This window comes from Hypomesus nipponensis, chromosome 1 (assembly GCF_054491055.1).
Source record: "Hypomesus nipponensis isolate SF chromosome 1, ASM5449105v1, whole genome shotgun sequence".
In the NCBI taxonomy this organism is placed as follows: Eukaryota; Metazoa; Chordata; class Actinopteri; order Osmeriformes; family Osmeridae; genus Hypomesus; species Hypomesus nipponensis.
This window is the reverse complement of record NC_140361.1, coordinates 9,112,855-9,130,096: the sequence shown is the minus strand read 5'-3', so window position 1 is coordinate 9,130,096 and position 17,242 is coordinate 9,112,855. Positions and strand designations below refer to the sequence as shown.

The 17,242-nt window shown below is 44.8% G+C and overlaps 1 protein-coding gene across 1 annotated transcript; it reads right to left on the bottom strand.

Annotated features, from left to right (window-relative positions):
- Nucleotides 1-15,574: 15,574 nt before the first annotated feature.
- fgf20b (fibroblast growth factor 20b) lies at nt 15,575-16,897 on the bottom strand. Its single transcript, XM_084699057.1, has 3 exons — nt 16,621-16,897; nt 16,132-16,235; nt 15,575-15,892 (listed from the first exon to the last, which is right to left on the bottom strand). Exons 1-3 carry the CDS (start codon nt 16,895-16,897, stop codon nt 15,647-15,649), a joined length of 627 nt encoding a protein of 208 aa, XP_084555183.1. The 3' UTR covers nt 15,575-15,646.
- Between the last annotated feature and the right edge of the window lie 345 nt (nt 16,898-17,242).

Below are 17,242 nucleotides of genomic sequence, written 5' to 3'. Positions count from 1 at the left end.
CAGTGCGAAGTCAGGGTAGGGCAGATGTCAGGGGCTTTGATTACATGTGCGCACAACTCTGCACACAGGCAAGCACAAACACACACACACACACACAGAGGCAAACACACATAGACAGACCCAATAGACAGGCAGCCAACACACACGTACACCCACATACTGTTTATTGTCTTAAATGCTGAAACAATTAGTGTCTGGTCTGTGGCTCAGCCACTCCACAGCACAGGTGTCTACATTCACCATCCCCAAACGTGTCAAACCCCTTCTTCTCACACTGAAGGTGACGTTCCAACCACATGAAGGCTTGCAGGGCTGGGCGTGTCCTCTCCTGAGGATCCACGGGGCATTGAATACCACGGATTTAGTCAACTTCAATGTCTGTGGTTATGAAAACCAGTTCTCCGTAGACACACATTAATGATTCCCATTTCCTCATTACGTTACCAAGGCTGGATTTCAATGAGCTGACGGTTCCATTTTCTGTTCCTCATTCCAGTGGGTGCTCATTAGTTTGTGTTTAAAAGCAAGACCACAGGGATTATCTATGGGATGGAAAGAGCGGACTTCTCATGGCATCGTTATGATAAACAATCTGATGGAGTGTATTTGTGAAATAGTCCAGGATGAAGTGACAGAGTTGGCACATGCAGTCTGATTAGTTTGTTTGCTTAGCTTCAGATCACGGACTGTAGCCCCGGGCTAACTTGCAAAACAGACAGGAGAAAAGATGTATGCGTACTGTATGACTGAGATAATAATTTGTATCAACACAATGTATCATTTTCCTGTGTTTAAGTAATTCAAAAATGTATTAATGTGCACATACCCCAAAGATAGACAGACAGACACACAGATACACCCACAAACAAAATACTCATGTTTGGGAATTGTACTGCCTCAGACAAAAGCACTTTTCTCAGCTCTTATTTTACAATGGGAGATATGTGTCTGATGGCAGGAGGTACCTGTTAGAATGAGTTCCTGTGGTGCCTGGTGTTGTATGATTGATCATCACATGTGGTCAGCTCCTCACATGGACAGTTAGACTCAGCATTCACTGGATGGAAGACACCTCTCTCTGATCACATGTCAATCCTCAAGAATGTAGATCTGTCGCTACCCACAGCTAAATACCATTTTTCCTCTCTTTCATTGGGCTTTCTCTTCCCCCCCCTCTCCTCCTCTCGGGGGTCTTTGAAGTGAATAGCAAAAGGATCCCTGACTGTAGCAAATTACCTGCAGACTGAAACATTTTTGACATAAGTCCTGAGAGATGGGGCGAGCCACTTTTCCTGGCGGCCCCTTTGGGTTTGTTTAATCTGGGGCTGAGGGAGACAGCCCTGCTGACAGACTGACGGGGCAGCTGGACACGCTTCCAGGGCAGCAGTGACATCCCCCGGAGAAGGGCCACTGCCGACCAGTCACCACAAGGGCGACCAGGGGCGACCACTGGTGATGCTTTCACCTCCCTCCCCAGACACAGCCTGTGTCAAGTGTCCACTGGTGACTGTTTTACTTTGAAGCTAGAAACTGTGCCACACAAACTCTTTGTGTGGCACAGTATTAGCTGTATTAAAGTCTCAAATTGATTACAGGAATTTTTCAAGAAAGAAATGACCTGGAATGTATTAAAAGGTGGTGTTTTATTGGATTGGTTGTATTTGTCATGGGTTCATTTTACAAATGACTTAAAGGTATTCAAAATAAGGTCAACCAACCATAGGATGCGCTGAGCAAGGATTTGCCTTCAAACTCAGCCATGTTGGTCTAGAGGAGTATTAAAGCATTTGTCTAGGGACCTACCCAGAAGCCTCATTGTCAAGGCAGCATCTCCACAGCAGACAGGAAGTAACTTGAGCCTAACAGGAGGGAATCAAATCAGACATCACTGGCTTGTTTTTCAGGGCACGACAATTATGCTCAACATAAGGCGCTTTTCACTCATGCATCAGTGCTCTCTTCTTTCAGGGTCTGGCTATCGCATGGGTTCCAATGGTTAGTCTCTCTTCCTCTCCATATTACAATTTTTTTTCACAGGAGATGAAGAACAATGGCTGCCTTCTCAGAGTTCCCACAACCTTTATCCACAGGTTGTGGAGTGCGCTGAAAGCTGCCTGGCTGCCAGCAAGTTTGCGGATGCCGTCCTGTTTGTAATTTGCTCTGGAGTTGTAAAAGATGCACTCATCGTCATGATAATTAATTTAGAAAAGTGTTACTTTAGACTGTAGATGTTGCCCTTGCTAAGCTCTGTTTCACCATTACCCCGTACAAAGGGAAATTATCCTTATCTCACAGATACCTACCTTGAAATTAGCCTTCAAGTCTTCCATGGTCTGGCATGGTTTGCATGACTGTCTACCTGTTGTCTGGGAGCTTGTATTGTTCAGGACCTTGCTGACTCTGTGCCCCCCACCCCCTCCCCCCTTACCCCCCCCCCCCCCACCCCCCCGTGGGTGGGCTCTGACCCAGCTAGCCTGCAGCGACCACGGGTTACGACTTCTACCCAGAACGCTTGTAAGCCCAGGGATGTACTTCAGCACACTTAGCACTCCCCTTTTCTTTTCAAAAAATGAGGAAGAACTTAGCAGGTCAGGGGTCAACCCACTGAGCAGTGGCTAACATTTAAAAATAGCGATTGATTCATTATGGGTGTCTAAAAATACAATATTTTTAGTTTTAGTGAAAGTAATTGGAAGTTTATTTTGGGGGGTAACTCTTGGCGAGAGAGAAAAGGTGTTTTTGATCACCGTGACAGCGAGCAGTTAGGTGATGCAGACTGTCTTTCTTGTGCAGTGTAACCTCATACCTCTGAGAAAATGTCAGAGTGCAGGGGAAAGTGTGTGTGGACACAGATTCTTTTGGCCCTTGAGGGGCCCCATGCTCTGATGAACAGAATGGTCTAATCCTTATCTTTGCTCGGCCAGAAGTCAGAATTCCACATATGCTCTGGACTTCAGCATCTGTATCCAAAATTTTAAATGCTGTCTATGTTGAGCATAAGTTGAGTATAGTTTAACCAAAGTATTTTGATTTCAAAGATACAATATACCCTATAGATGTCAAGACAATTATCTACAGAGGCGTGTAGAGAGAGGCGTTCAACCATGAGCTGATTACATACCAAATCAGTTATAGACCTCTACATTACATTACCAGTGTGGAAAAAATGCACAATTTTATTGCCGAGTCACAAGTTGACACCTGGTAGGTTTGGTTGAAGCAAAGCAGAGTCTGAACCGGGGTTTCCCACTGCAGGACAAGCACCTCCATGCAGGAACAAGCAGTGAACTGGAGTTACAGTCAAGCAGGAAATTACACACTGGCCCTGCGCCAAATACTGTGTCTGCAACTTTCAGCATGTTGTTTTAATCATATCTAATTATGAAGAGCAAATGGATATTTTGTTATTTGCCCACAAATACTCAGAAGTTCCTGCTGTACAGTTAATTACAGTTAAAGATGCCATGTATTTTCATCTACTGTTTAAAACTGCATCTATACAGCAGTAAAGATGCCTTCTATGCAGGGCCGGCCCAAGGCATAAGCAAACTAAGCGGCTGCTTAGGGCCCCTGTGGCTTCCAGAGGGCCCTCAAGAGCAAATTAAATTACAGTTTAATGTATTATGTAAAAATGTACATATTCTTATTTTTTCATTAGCAACGATAAGCGACGCCGAGGGGCCCCCAAATCAATTTTGCATAAGGCCCCATAAAGGCTTGGGCCGGCCCTGCTTCTATGATACTAACCTACCACAGAGCAATGGTACGACTCTCCTGATCTCTTCCACTCCCTCCCTGTCTCCCTCCCGCCAATTACAATCACCCTCCTTTTGTTTATATCCCTTCTTAATCCATATGCACTCATTCACCTTCCCTTCATGTCTTTGTTTATGATCTGCATTTACTGATGGTTAGGCTAGATCAATAACAGTCTGAGAGGCAGGCAGGCAGGCAGCCAGGCAGGCAGGCAGACACGTTTATTTGGTTTCACCAACCCTGACCCTGTGGATTCCTTGCGCCAGGCTCGTGTAACGTGTGGCATTTAAAATGCTGATTAAGCTAATGACGTATGGTTGAGGGAATGCCTATGCGAGCTGTGATTTAGATTGGGTTTACTGTATAAGTCGCTGCTTAATACCACTGCACACAAAATAAACACACGCATGTGTGCGCGCACACATACAGACACGCGCCAGACGCACACAAAGTCTCACATGAAGTGTCGCGTGAGACGGCACATTCATTTGGGAGGGTCTCTTTCTCTTTTCCTTTCATCCCTCCGTAGTTGTCAGCCCATCTATAAACACTGATATCTCCTCTCGATGAAGGCAGGACCCGTCTCCCGCCATTCAGTCTCTCTTTTTTCCCTGTGGGGTCGATGAGTGGACCACCAAGCTCTGATCTCTCCCGAGGACTGGAGGCATGGTGATATGGGCTCATCTTGCATCGGTGGGGCAGATGGAGCTCAGGTCTGAGCTAGGGGACCTGGTGGTACTTTGTCTGGCCCATCTCGATGGGCTCGATAACGTCTCTTGATAAGGCACATGAAAGCCTCCTGTCATCAGCTTTTCTTTTCTCCCCCCTCCGTTATCTTTTCATCCTCTTCTTTGCTGCACCACAATATGGCAACACAGGGCAAAAACTTGGCAGCGGCTATAAGAGAGAATGGACCTGTATCAAATATGTTTCAGCCTGCATAGCTCACTATTGTCAATCCTCGTAGGGAATTTAAATTGAGGATTGCTGGGAGTTTTCAGGCCAGGGGCTATCCAGGATGTGGTGGTAAATGTCTCAAAGTTGATTTTTCTTCATTAGTAGTACAAGTCGCATGGGGTTCTTTTCCTGTATGAATATGTGCCGATGCTAACCCTCCCCATTACAATCTCATCCTTACAACGTCTGTGTAGCCCTTGGACTCCCCTGTGTAGCTCTTGGCTACCATAATTCAAAGTGTCCCAATGGATCTAGTGTTGTGTCAGAAACCGTGACTGACACATATGACCTGGACTCCCAGTGCTTGCCGTGATACATTTCTTCAACCTCACTGCTCTGCTGCCAGCTCAACAGTCAGAATGCTCTGGAACCTTGCTCCTTGTGGAGCAGATCTCTGAAGTAGACTAATCTCACAAGACCTGTCCAGAATAGCAGCATCAGACATCCCCATCAAACTGAAAGACCTCTTTCCTCCCGTCTAGCATGTTACCTATCCGCATGCGTGGAGGCCAATATCGCGGCTGTCATTTCCCTTAGAGGTCCCCTTCAATAAAGGAATCTTTTGTCTGGCTCCATGAGTCTGACATTGTTCCGGTCTTGGGTGCACGAACCATAGCGGATAATGGAATACAATATGTCCTCTTCGGCATGGCTAGCAACCACTCACTTTCTCCAGGAGCCAAGCACAACTCTGTTTCCTGTCTGCAAGGCCCTCTCACAGTGGCTATTCACTGCATTTTCCTTTCAGACTCATACAGGTGATTATCACATTTGTTAAATTGGTAAATGATCAGTAGTGACCTTCAAGAAATGCTGAAATAAGTAGCTTGTTGCAGCAGTATGTATCTGCCAGTGAAAAGGCAGACTCAAGGCATTTGGACTGAAAAGTTGACATCTTACATGTTGACACAGAAATATAGAAACAAGTGTGTAAAGTCTGCAGCTTACTGTGTACCTTGTGAATGTATCTATGTATGTTGTGATCACAGTGTCACACCTTCATAGGTCAACCTAAAGGAATGAGGTGGTCCCTGTGAAAATAAACATCAGCTCTGAGCTGTACAACAGAAGATTGTCAAACCTCCCGCAGTGACAACATAAACCCTCGCCTCTCTCTCCCTCAGGGTGCGGGATTGTGTCTACTATTGTGATTGGTCACCACAGGTGAGGCATGCTGGGGGAATCACACGCCTCTCTCTTTCGGGAGAGAATGTCTTTGTTCGGTTTTGACAGGGGGAATGCATAGCTAAGCATCTCCGTGGCACTTTGAGCACTCAAAATGAGTCCTTGTATTTTCCTAATGTGCTCTGAGATCAGCTTTGATCTGCCCAAGCAAGTACAGGAGTATCTCTATCGAGAAGAGTGGGGGGTGTTAGCCTTCAAGGAATCCCTTAGCCACATCAACCAACCTCTATAACTCAACCAGTTAAATAAGTTGGCAGTCCTTTAAGTCCTACTATACATTTTCTTGAGCATGGTGACATGAAACATTTACCACTATTTGTCAACTGAATACATATAAATAGGTTAGGAATTAGCTGAATTAGGTGTCAACTCTTCTGTATTTGTTAGATATGTAACAAAAGGTCTGCAAAACAGCTCTTTGGTGTTTTGGACAATATTTGATACTGATCTCACCTGTTGATCCAATTTTGGAAATATGAACACATTTCTTTCTTTTTCCTCCAATCAAACGCTGCTCTGTCCATGTAGAAATGTGTTTCTAATTTCCCGGCTGCAGGAGGATGACCTGCACTAGCTGGCTCTAGTTTTGTGATCACCTCACAGATACGAATAGGACCAATAAAAATACACCTGCTCAGGGCTGGTCAAGCAGCTGTCAACCTAACATGGAAAATGATTTGTGCAGGGACCACAACCACCCTTGATGTCACACAGTCTTTCACAACAAAACCTGCTTTACCAAACAACACATACTTTATCTACACTCTCAAATTGAGTTACACCAAAATAATATAATATGTCCGTTGGCTATGATATATTTATGTCTGATTTGTGTCCATTCAAGCTGGTGAAAATCTTTGGGAACCCAAAACTATGGGTAACTCTAGCAAGCCTTTAATGTGATCTATCCAGTTGCTAAGTTCCATCAGTCAGCTGTTTCTCTCCCAGAGATCTAGTGGATGATGAGACATGGATGCACACAAGCATTATTAAGAGATAAACTTAAACCAGCCGCTGATGCTGATGCATGCATGTCTCATTTGCTCACACTGTTTGATCAATCCCTTCAGCTGAAAGGGTATTAAAAGATTGAAGGTAACTTAACTAAATGCCATGGCCTTTGATTTTCTGGGATTTCCCATTAAGAACCAGATAATGTCATTGTAATGAGCATCTATCACTGCTGACAATAATGAGAGAGAGAGAGAGAGAGAGAGAGAGAGAGAGAGAGAGAGAAAGTGAGAGAGAAAGTGAGAGAGAAAGAGAGAGAGAGAGAGAGAGAGAGAGAGAGAGAGAGAGAGAGAGAGAGAGGGAGCTCAGTCTTGACGCTTGGTACACAGCTCTTCCTTCACTCTCCTCCACATTGTCTGTCAGCTCGTTCCCATCTTATCGCCCTCTGGAGCATCTTGTCCTGGTGGTCCCCCTTGCCTTTGATATGAGAGAATGGAGGCTTTGGCAAAGTAAGGACCCGCTTCTGGCTTTTCTGATTAACCTCTGTAGCCTCTATTTGTCTTCTGTGATAAGGTGGGGAAACCACCAAGCAGTCCTTCTGGTCCTCTTCCAATGTTGCTACTGATATGCTGCAACCTAATGACCCTTGTCAGTTAAGAGACTGTAACAGACGCTTTCCAACTAAAGTTGTGATGCAACTTCAACAGTATCTTTTATTTCTTTTTTGGCTTCACGTTCCCTCTCAAATAGTACAACCTGAGAGCTGAGAAGGAGCCAACGTTTCACCATAATCTGCCAGCAGTCACAACCACAGATCACATCTAAATCCTGTATAATGGACCTGAAAGAATGGCCTTATTCTCTCATCCCCCGTGAATAACCAGATACACCGTCAATCTGTTTACAAAAATGCCATATTTGGCAGAGCAACAGTGCCATAAGTGATACTCTATTATAAGTGAAGTTGTTGGTCTACACTTGATATCTTGCCATTTCAAGTGCATCACAGTTGAATGTGTTAAAGCTAACAGATCACAGCGTATCACTCGTACTCCCCCCAGGCAGTGATCTTAGCTGAGGATTAGTTAGGTGGGGAAGTCGGGTCTGTTTATTTCAACATTGGTTGTCATGCAGGCTTGGATTCACAGAGTGTACTGAGCAGGTTTGGAAGCGAACTGGGGAGGGTGGGTTCAGCAGCTCTTTTAATGCTGTCTAGCGTGACACGCTCTTGGATTGGTTGACCGTTTAAAACCTAAGGTACTAATAAACCCTCTGGCCTCTTATCTGAAGGTGGGGTCTTATGGCTGGCTGGTTGTTTTAAAAGTGCAGCGATTCCTTTTCTTCCTTGTGGAGTGATGTTCCCCGTCCTGGCCAGGGGCTTTCCTTCCTCCTGAAGCACTCTAGGTTATTACTGCGGAGGAGGATCCAAACTGTGCTGCAACTCTTGTTTGAAGTCCGCCCCCCCCGCCCCCCCCCCCCCCCCCCCCTCTCCACAACATACACTGGTGCCCCTCACCTCCCTCCCACTCCTCAGCAGAAGCAGCCTGAGCCAGCCAAGTGAATCACATGCACTTCTTGATATGACAGAGACACTCTCTGGGAACTGCAGGTTAGGGAAGGGGAAGGAGGAGCCATTTCTTCACTTTCATTCACAAATATTCACCCTGTCATTTGTACAATGCAACAACTGGGAATGGTTTTGGAGGGAGGGGGTACGTGTGTATGTGTTATTTTCAGTAAGAGTTGTGTTGCAGGCTGTTCAGTTGCTATGCAGCCTCAGTAAACAGTTATTTTATGGAGGAGCTTTTTAAAAGCAACATTTACGACTCTGCAGTCATGCTTGCAAACAATCTACAATGACATGATTAGGGTACGGATGTGGCATGTTCTTTGGCTCTGTTTGACTGCGCTATTGATTCCATATTGATATCTTTGAAGTGGTTTCCATCTGCATAGGATGCGGTTACCCAAACCATCCAGAAACCAGGCAGTTCACTTGGATCCCTGGTTCTTATGTGACTCGCTTGGGCTTGTTCATGTTCACCTCAGTGCTTTGTACCAAAACACAATGGAGGAGAGTTTTCCTCGCACATTTGCTCAATGCCAAGTAAACATTGCCTGTTTGATATTGTATCTATACACTGTTCTTTTGTAAACAGATCTGATTATTCAACAGGGTTAATGCCAAGGATAAGAAGAAATTGTTTACATGTACACAACACTTTGTCAATGTATGACTCCGGTCTGGTCTGAGCTTAGAGGAGACAGCTGCTTATTCCCAGTCCAATTCAATCAATACTAGTTTAGGAAAAAATATATAAACGGTATGTAAGAAAACGGTTAAATCCATTTGTCTTTATTGGTTGTCTTTTTTATTGGTTCCCATAATGCCCTGCAGATATGGCTGCCTACCTCACTGTGACAGCTGTTTGTTTGGTGTCATTCTTATTCAGTTACATTATCACAGCGCGTGAAAGATTCCAAAACAAATTCTCCACAGAATCTTTGTCTTTGATGTCTCCCATGAGCCAGAAGCAACAGAAATCACCTCCCTGAAGGATTACCCAGTCAATCATGCTCTGAAAAACAGCAACGGTTGTGTGTGTGACTGTAGTTCAATTGCTGTTTTAACGTAGAGAATAATAAACAACACATTTCTGAGCACATAAGAATGTTTTGTGGTCAATGGCACACAATTAATCAGTAATGGAATTCTATTGTTTTGGAAACCGGCCAAAAGCAAGCATTTCTTCTGCCACTGTGGGCAAAGTGTGTTCTGAGTTCAAATGAATTGAAATAGCCATCGGACGTGCAGGGTTTCACAGTAAATTCTTCTCACCTATCGTTTTTCTCTTCCCCTGTCTTAAAGTCTCTCCTGCTCTAAGCTCTCTTTTCTCTCCCATCTCCTCCCGTCTTGTTATTTTACCTGGCGCTGCAGGTGTGAAGGGGTGAGGCCGTGGAAAAACATGCGATTCCGTAAGCTTGTCATGAAGGAATCCATTGACTGACCTCTGCATCTTGGCACACAATGACAAATGGGTTAGCAATTTTCTGCCTGACTTAAGAGCAACAAAGCACATTTCCACTTTCAACAGCAGTGAGGGTTGTGAGAGTACAGTCCACCTACATTTCAGGGCTTCTTTGCTAATTGTTCTGGCTGGACCATACACAGAGCAAAGGCTATTTTCTCAAGCTTAAGCCATGATATATTTAATCTTCTGCCTATGATGTACGCTATCAAGACATACATACATTTCATTAAGTGGAAGCCGAGCTTAACATATACATGATGTCATCTATTTTTGCAGGGGAAACTCCCTCAAGGATATCAATGTTAAACTTCTATCTAATTTCTAGGAGGAAACACTTGTCTTTGATACTTTATACCAAAATCACTAGACTCTCTTTTGATAGAAAAAAAAGCATGTGATGTGGAGCCTACAAAGTGTGTTCCCATACATTCAGGCATGAGGTCATGTGTCAGTTGATATAGAAAGTGCTTCCATCCAACTGTTCCAACTTCTAAAAGTCTGGCCTGATGTTTTGCATGTTCTCATCCAGAGTGTACACACCGCATCCTTAATGACGGCTGGTAATTCGGAGCTGCTAACCACTGTTTTCACTGCTGATTGAATTACTTCCAAAACCCCCCAAAAGAATGTTTAAAGTGGAAACTATGGAAATGAACCAATTGACCTTTCACTCTGACCTTAAAGATCTGCAATCCCTGTGGGAGAGAGAACTGTCAGAGTTGGCCACGGCCAGGGAATCAAAGGGAGCTGTGGAGCTGTGGAGCTGGTGCTGTTGGGGCCTGGGACTCAGCAGTCACCCCAGCCAGACCCACCACCAACCTTCATATATAAATTATCCCAGACATCTATCATCTTGCTGTAATAATGACGTTTATTGACTTGTTAATGTTGGCACGGCTGGAGAATCAATGTTCTGTGTACCAAACTCAAATACTGAGACATTTCTTACAGATTTCTTCTCGATAAACATCCCATAAATCAGATCTTTGTTTTGTTTTGGAAATGTGTTGCCTTCAACTCAGGGCATCCCCCAATTTATCATAGTAAGTGAGTGTCAGAGTTGAAATGTTGTTGGACTGCCGTAGTCATTCTTTGTGTGTGTGTGTGTGTGTGTGTGTGTGTGTGTGAATGCCCCGACAGGGCGCTCCAGCCCCTGAGTCCAGCAGGGCGATTATGTCCTGTAGGGATAACCTGTCATGGGGGCTGAGAGCTTAATGGATGCCTCATGCATTTCGGGGGGCAATTATAGCACCCAAATGTCAAGACCTAATTTGTGGCTTTGTAATGTGGCCGCACAGGGCAGGGAGAGGGGCAGCCGGGGAACTCCGCTGGGACACTGGTCAGCAGATGTGTGGTGGTGGTGGGGGTGATGGGGGTTAAATGGAGCTGGGCTAAGGGTTGCTGCTGTGGGGGACGGAGCTATTGAAGTGAAGGGGTGAGACATGGAGAAATGTTATAGCTTGCTGGATCCTGGGGGAGCTTTGAGTGAAGACAAGGAGGTGTGAACAGCAACATGTAAAGAGGCAGAGAACGAGATTAGCACTGGAATCTGAATTGTCCGGTCTTTTGACAGGATGACAATCTGATGTCCCATAGATAATGTGAAGTGTTTCTGTGGAAGTATGGTAATAAAGACAGGCAGTAGCGAATCCTGACTCTGACTGTAGAGAGGTGCGGTGCACTGGGATGCAGATGACAGCAGATGACAGCAGTCTCTTTGTTGTATCACCAAAGTGTCCTTGTATCTCCCAACGCTGCATGAAGCACCACACTTACCTGCGAAGCAATGTCACTCACCTGGGAAGACTATAATTGCCAGCTATGCTGTTATGCGGGCCTTGTTCAAACCGATAAAGACAAAATATGGCAGGGAAACAACAGTTACACGAACACCTAAATGTTGTTGTTTTCAACCGAGGTCTCCATGGCAATGCAAACAGTGGAGCATATTTTCCGCCGGAGCTGACAGCCCTGGTGTCAGTACAATAAAATCAGGTATGCAGGGCCTTAATTGCAGTTTGCGAAAAGCCGACCACAAGATCCTTAATGAGAGCTTTGACAAAGAAAAACGATTTAAGTTATTGTCAGTACAACCTTTGTTGTCTGTTAGTTTAATGGGAATGTCCACTTTGATAGCATAAAGCAAATGCCTTGATACATGCATGGATAAAAAAACATGTTCCACTTGCCTGTTTACCATACTGCTGCTGTGACATAATCTGTGCTTGTTTGACTCCTGGCTAAATGCCTGTTTCTAATACACAAATGTCAGGGATATATCAATAATGATATAAAGGAGATGTCTTCAGTATACTTATAGTACATAAACTTAATCTCTGAACACACCCTTGCAACGCATAATTTCACGGGAATGGCAATTTGCTGTTGACAAAACAAACAGCAAAGCACTTGAAATCGGTAGTCGCAGGATTTGGACGACAGCACAAAGCTACAGACACCATCCTTAGGCAAACAGGCAGACAGACAACATCTCTTAGAACGGTTCATGGCTTTAGAGCTACAGGTGAGCTATTGGCACCTCCCCTGTCTTCCCCAAGCCAGCCCTTCTAAAGATAGAAATTATGCTCTGATAATTGGTGGCAGACAACAAAGCCACCTATATTTCCACCCCCACCCCTAGTGCTCCGTCCCCTCCCATATCCCCAGCTGACAAACAAGCAGGCGAGAGATCACACACTGGGGGGGGGGGGGGGGAAGGGGAGGGGGGGCTGGGAGCTGAGGGAACACCTGCACTCTCTGTCTGACTGGACTGCTAACACAGACACAAGCAAGATCACTGACTTCCACACCTGCTTGCTCGTGGACCTGTGCCACACGCACACACATACACACATAGTTGAGTGCACACACAGTTACACACGCACACCTCCACCGTTGGGTTCCCTGAGAGCCCTTTGAGGCCGAGGCTGAGGGGGTGATGAAAGTCAGGGAGCATCCATTAAGTGTGAGAGACAGCCCCCAGAGTGGGCACGGATGAGGGACTTAAGTGTTTTCAGTAAGGAGCAACAGACCACCTGGTGCAGGTGGGGGGGGGGATGTTGTGGTGGTGGTGGTGGTGGTGGTACGTGGGGGAAGAAGGAGGCATGACAAAAGCATCTGTTAAGGCCGGGTGGACTCCAAAACATCAGTTAGACAAGTGCCAAAGAGCACTTCTGGGCATCGGATATCACAAGTCAGGATTCCCAGCGTGTTTGGAGATGTGACCTTTTAAATGTCAAGGGGGACTCTTACATTTACACAGAGTCTGTTCTTCATGGGCCGAAAGGTAATGGCCGGGAGCCCTACTTTGAAATGTTACTCAGTTCTGAGCTCTTGGTTCTTCATGTAGAACACCACCAAGGTTCAGCCAAGGAAACTAGTTGAGTTTAGAACCTGGAGATGTCCTCAAAATAATGGAGAAATAGAACCACTATTTCTACGCTTTAAATTAAAATACTGTACACAACTTACGTGACATGAATACAAAAAGTGTTTGTGATGTACAGGGGATGTACATTCAAACACTGATTATAGTGGTGGTTAGATGATATCATTAATTGGAGTGCGTTCAGTGTCAATTTCCAAAAGGTGTGCAGATTGGGAAAGTCCCACAATATCATACACACACAGACATACAGGCACACACACACACAGGCACACACACACACACACACACACACACACACAGGAGACTAAAGTTGGCAGCAGGGTAGACTCCCCATGTCAAGACACCCGCTGGCTTGCCATCACAGAGATGCTGAGATCACAGGCTTCTGCTTTCATGCTTCAGTACAGAAACCCTCCCAAGCGTTGAGGAAACAGTACCAAGATACCGAGATAGTGGACCCCATTTTTTCTGAAGACAGTGCTTGTTCAGCCATTGTCCAACGGTCTCATTTTATAACTGTTGTCTAATTCCACCCTGTTTCCTCCTTCACAATGTTTTGGTTAGTTGAACAGCAAAATGCAGGTACTTAGGCCGCCCTATCTGCTTCCTCTTTGAGGACTAGCCCCTATAAATAATTTTGGCCTATCATTGAAACTGCATGGATAGGGTAAAACTATCTCTGTGAAACATTTTCACACAAAGAAATATCCATCCACTTTACTCAGATGCTTTATGCGCCATTTAATCTGTCATCAAACAAAAAGATAAGCGGTTACACAAAAAAGACATTAAAGGTTTTCCTTCTGTACAGATGTTCTGGCCACCGTGTATTCCAGTGTTCAATAATAAGATTCATCAAGACTATAATTCTGAAACTGTCAACAGAGATTACTTAATCCTTATCGCTCTGACCCCCCAGTTATACACAACTGCCAAGTCACTGGACCTGAGCGAAAGGTCAGTTTTTATTTGGCCCTGATCGTGTCACTGTGAGGCTGCTACATCAGCTCCTCAGACTGCCTTTGAAGTGTTTTATGCCTGCCTGAGAGCCCCTTCTTGTCTCTCGGCATAATGGCAATCATAAAGAAAGACAACATTGATCTCGTAACAGCGTTTATATGTTTGAACTCACCAAATGGAAAGGAGAACGCCAACAACAATGTACACGCTTTTCGAAGGTTTTGAAATGTTAAAAGGCTGTTAAACTCTTATGGGTTTTTTAACATGTTTATAGGCTGGGTTGACAAAGTACACAGGAATGTTTAAGCATGTGCAGCGCTGCTCAGAATCTTAATCCAAATTCAAAAAAGTGTTTTTATTCAGTACCATTTACTGTTGGAAAGAAATGACTGTTTATATAGGTGGACCTGTTCAGTCTGTATAACTATAAACCCTAACTAATCAAACATTTCTGGCCACAAATGATTGCAATTTGGAAGTACATTTCTGTAACAAAAAGACAAAGCCAATTTGCTGACTATAACAAAAAATGTCATGTCCACTGCTTCATGTTCACTTTTTCAAGTTGTAGAAATGTCCCTCTAGGTCATTTAGAACAATGTGAAAATAAGATTTTCAGTGTTTTTAATATTATGCACTATGAATATCATGTCTGTATACTGCATATATTTAACTGCAAAAATATATTCTGAAATAAATAAATATATATATATATAACATAAATATATGAATTTAGAAATGAATAAATAAAACATTAACACCATAGACATCTTCTGCTTTCTGTATGAGTCTAATCTAAGGTAAAACTAAATAAAAAGCAGTTGAATTCCTTCAAAGTCCTTCTGAATAAACTTGGGCTCACCAACACATAGCTAGTACTCAAATGAAAACACCACTTTCGTTAATAGTATAGAATCCTGTGGACTCTCAACTGGCTCTTCTGTCCAACAGACACTTCCAGAAGTTACCTCCCCCCCCCCCCAGTCAGACACCGAGGAGACGCTGCCTGACCGCTGAGAGGCCTCACCCGCGGCCTCCTCACCATCCCATTCTCTCTGATCCTCTTCCTCTTCTTCTTCTCCTATTCCACACGGCTTCTCTCGGGGGGTCATTTGGCCCCTGGAACAAACGGCCTCCTCATGGCCGACATGCAGGTTGACAATGTCAGACATTCTAGACTGTCTTCCTGGCCGCTGAGAGCTCGTCTGTGCATTCCGAGGGGAGGCCCTGCACGGTGCCTTTATCTCCCCAGCATCGCCAGGGTTGCCCACCTCGCTGGCTATGCTGCTGGGGGCTTTTCCACTGTCCAACACAGCCAGCTAGCCAGGCAGGCAGGCAGGCCACATCCCTGGTTCCCTGTAAGGGGCTGCTACAGCTCCAGCAGCTATTACTGACCTGGGACCGGAGCCGCCTGGTCTCAGCTGTGGCCCAGGATCTCTCGGTACAACTCTGGCACCCGCTCTGGGTCCACCGGCCGGGGGAGGAAGTGAGTGAACTTCTGGTGCCTCCGGGACTTTGTCCCGTCCCGGGATGTGCCGTCCTTGTTCAGAGCTACAAAGTAGCGGGTCCCTTTCTCTCCATGCTTGTAGAGGTTGGAAGAGTAGGTATTGTACCAGTTTTCCTCAAACTGCTCCTTGAAGACACACTCGGCCGTCAGATTTTCCTGTGGTGAGTCAAGAGATGCAATGTGATCCCATGCAGACGTAACAAAATGATGGCAAAGATAAGGGTGTAGATGGAATTTTGTTAAAAATGTTACATCCAAACACAAAGTGAATTCCATGCCACAGTATGAGTCTTGGAAAATACATGCCACCTACTGGCAATTACTGTGGATTATTATATACAACCCCATGAGATGTGATGAAATGGATAAATATAGCACATAAGAGTAATACTTACAGAGCCATACAGCTCTCCCTTGTCATTCATCCCCAGATACAAGCCACTGTCCACCCCTCGTATGCTTATCAATCCAACTGCAAGGCTTATGAATTCCAAAATACCTGGGGAAGAATAAAACAGTTGTTCTAGGTATTCTCAACATTCTCTACACTAAGCCCCCTATAAGAAATTGTGAGCCAGCAGGTTTAGCAGCCTATAGTTGCATTCTTCTTACAGGACTTTCAAAGATTTAGGCTACGGTATCTTTAATTTACAAGGTCATATTTCCATTTAGGGATCCACATGCAGGATACAAAATTATAGTTTCAGAATCAACAGTTATATGAATCATGTTAATACTGTACAACTAATAATCATCAATTAATAGCCTATCAAATGTATGCAACCAAAACATAAGCTACTACAGGCAACAATAATGTTAACAAATGTGCTCAAATTATTTGTAATAATTTTTATTATAAGATTGTAATAAAGCTGTGTTTTTACCGAACCGGCTGTGGTCCTTTCTGGTTCCTTGCACAGTGCCATCCGGAAGTATTTCAAGATGAAATCCAGTTCTGCAATACAACTGTCTTCTCCGCAGGATCCCTTTAAGGTGAGTCAAGTCCGCCGTCGTACTTCTCGACAGCCTCTCTCCAGGTATGAGGTGTTCTCCCAGTAGCGTGGGACCCTCCCCAAGACCTGTCAGCAGAAATGGGGACCCGATGTGCCCAACACCATCTATTCCGTGCAAGAAGCTTCCAACTTCACCCAGGGCTGCCATCGCATGCACCTCCCGGCGCGTCAGTGCCAGAGCGGGTAAAGTTCAGTGGAGAGGTCCGATGGGAGCGTTCTTGCGTAGTAGCCTACCTGGTTGCCACTGTCGCCTATTGCATGTTTACATTCACATCCGTTACTTAGCACATTCCTTCCGAGATTTACGCATCTGGGTTGTCTCCCTTGACATGGACACCTTGCGTAACCCTCAACAAATATTTTAAGAATCCCAATTATTTTGTATTTATAACCCTACCGCTGACGTCTTCCTCGGATGAGGAAGGTTACAGTGGTCAGATACTGATAGTTCCCACGGCCGTTAGAGAAAAGTCCTCTGAAGTCTAAATTACAA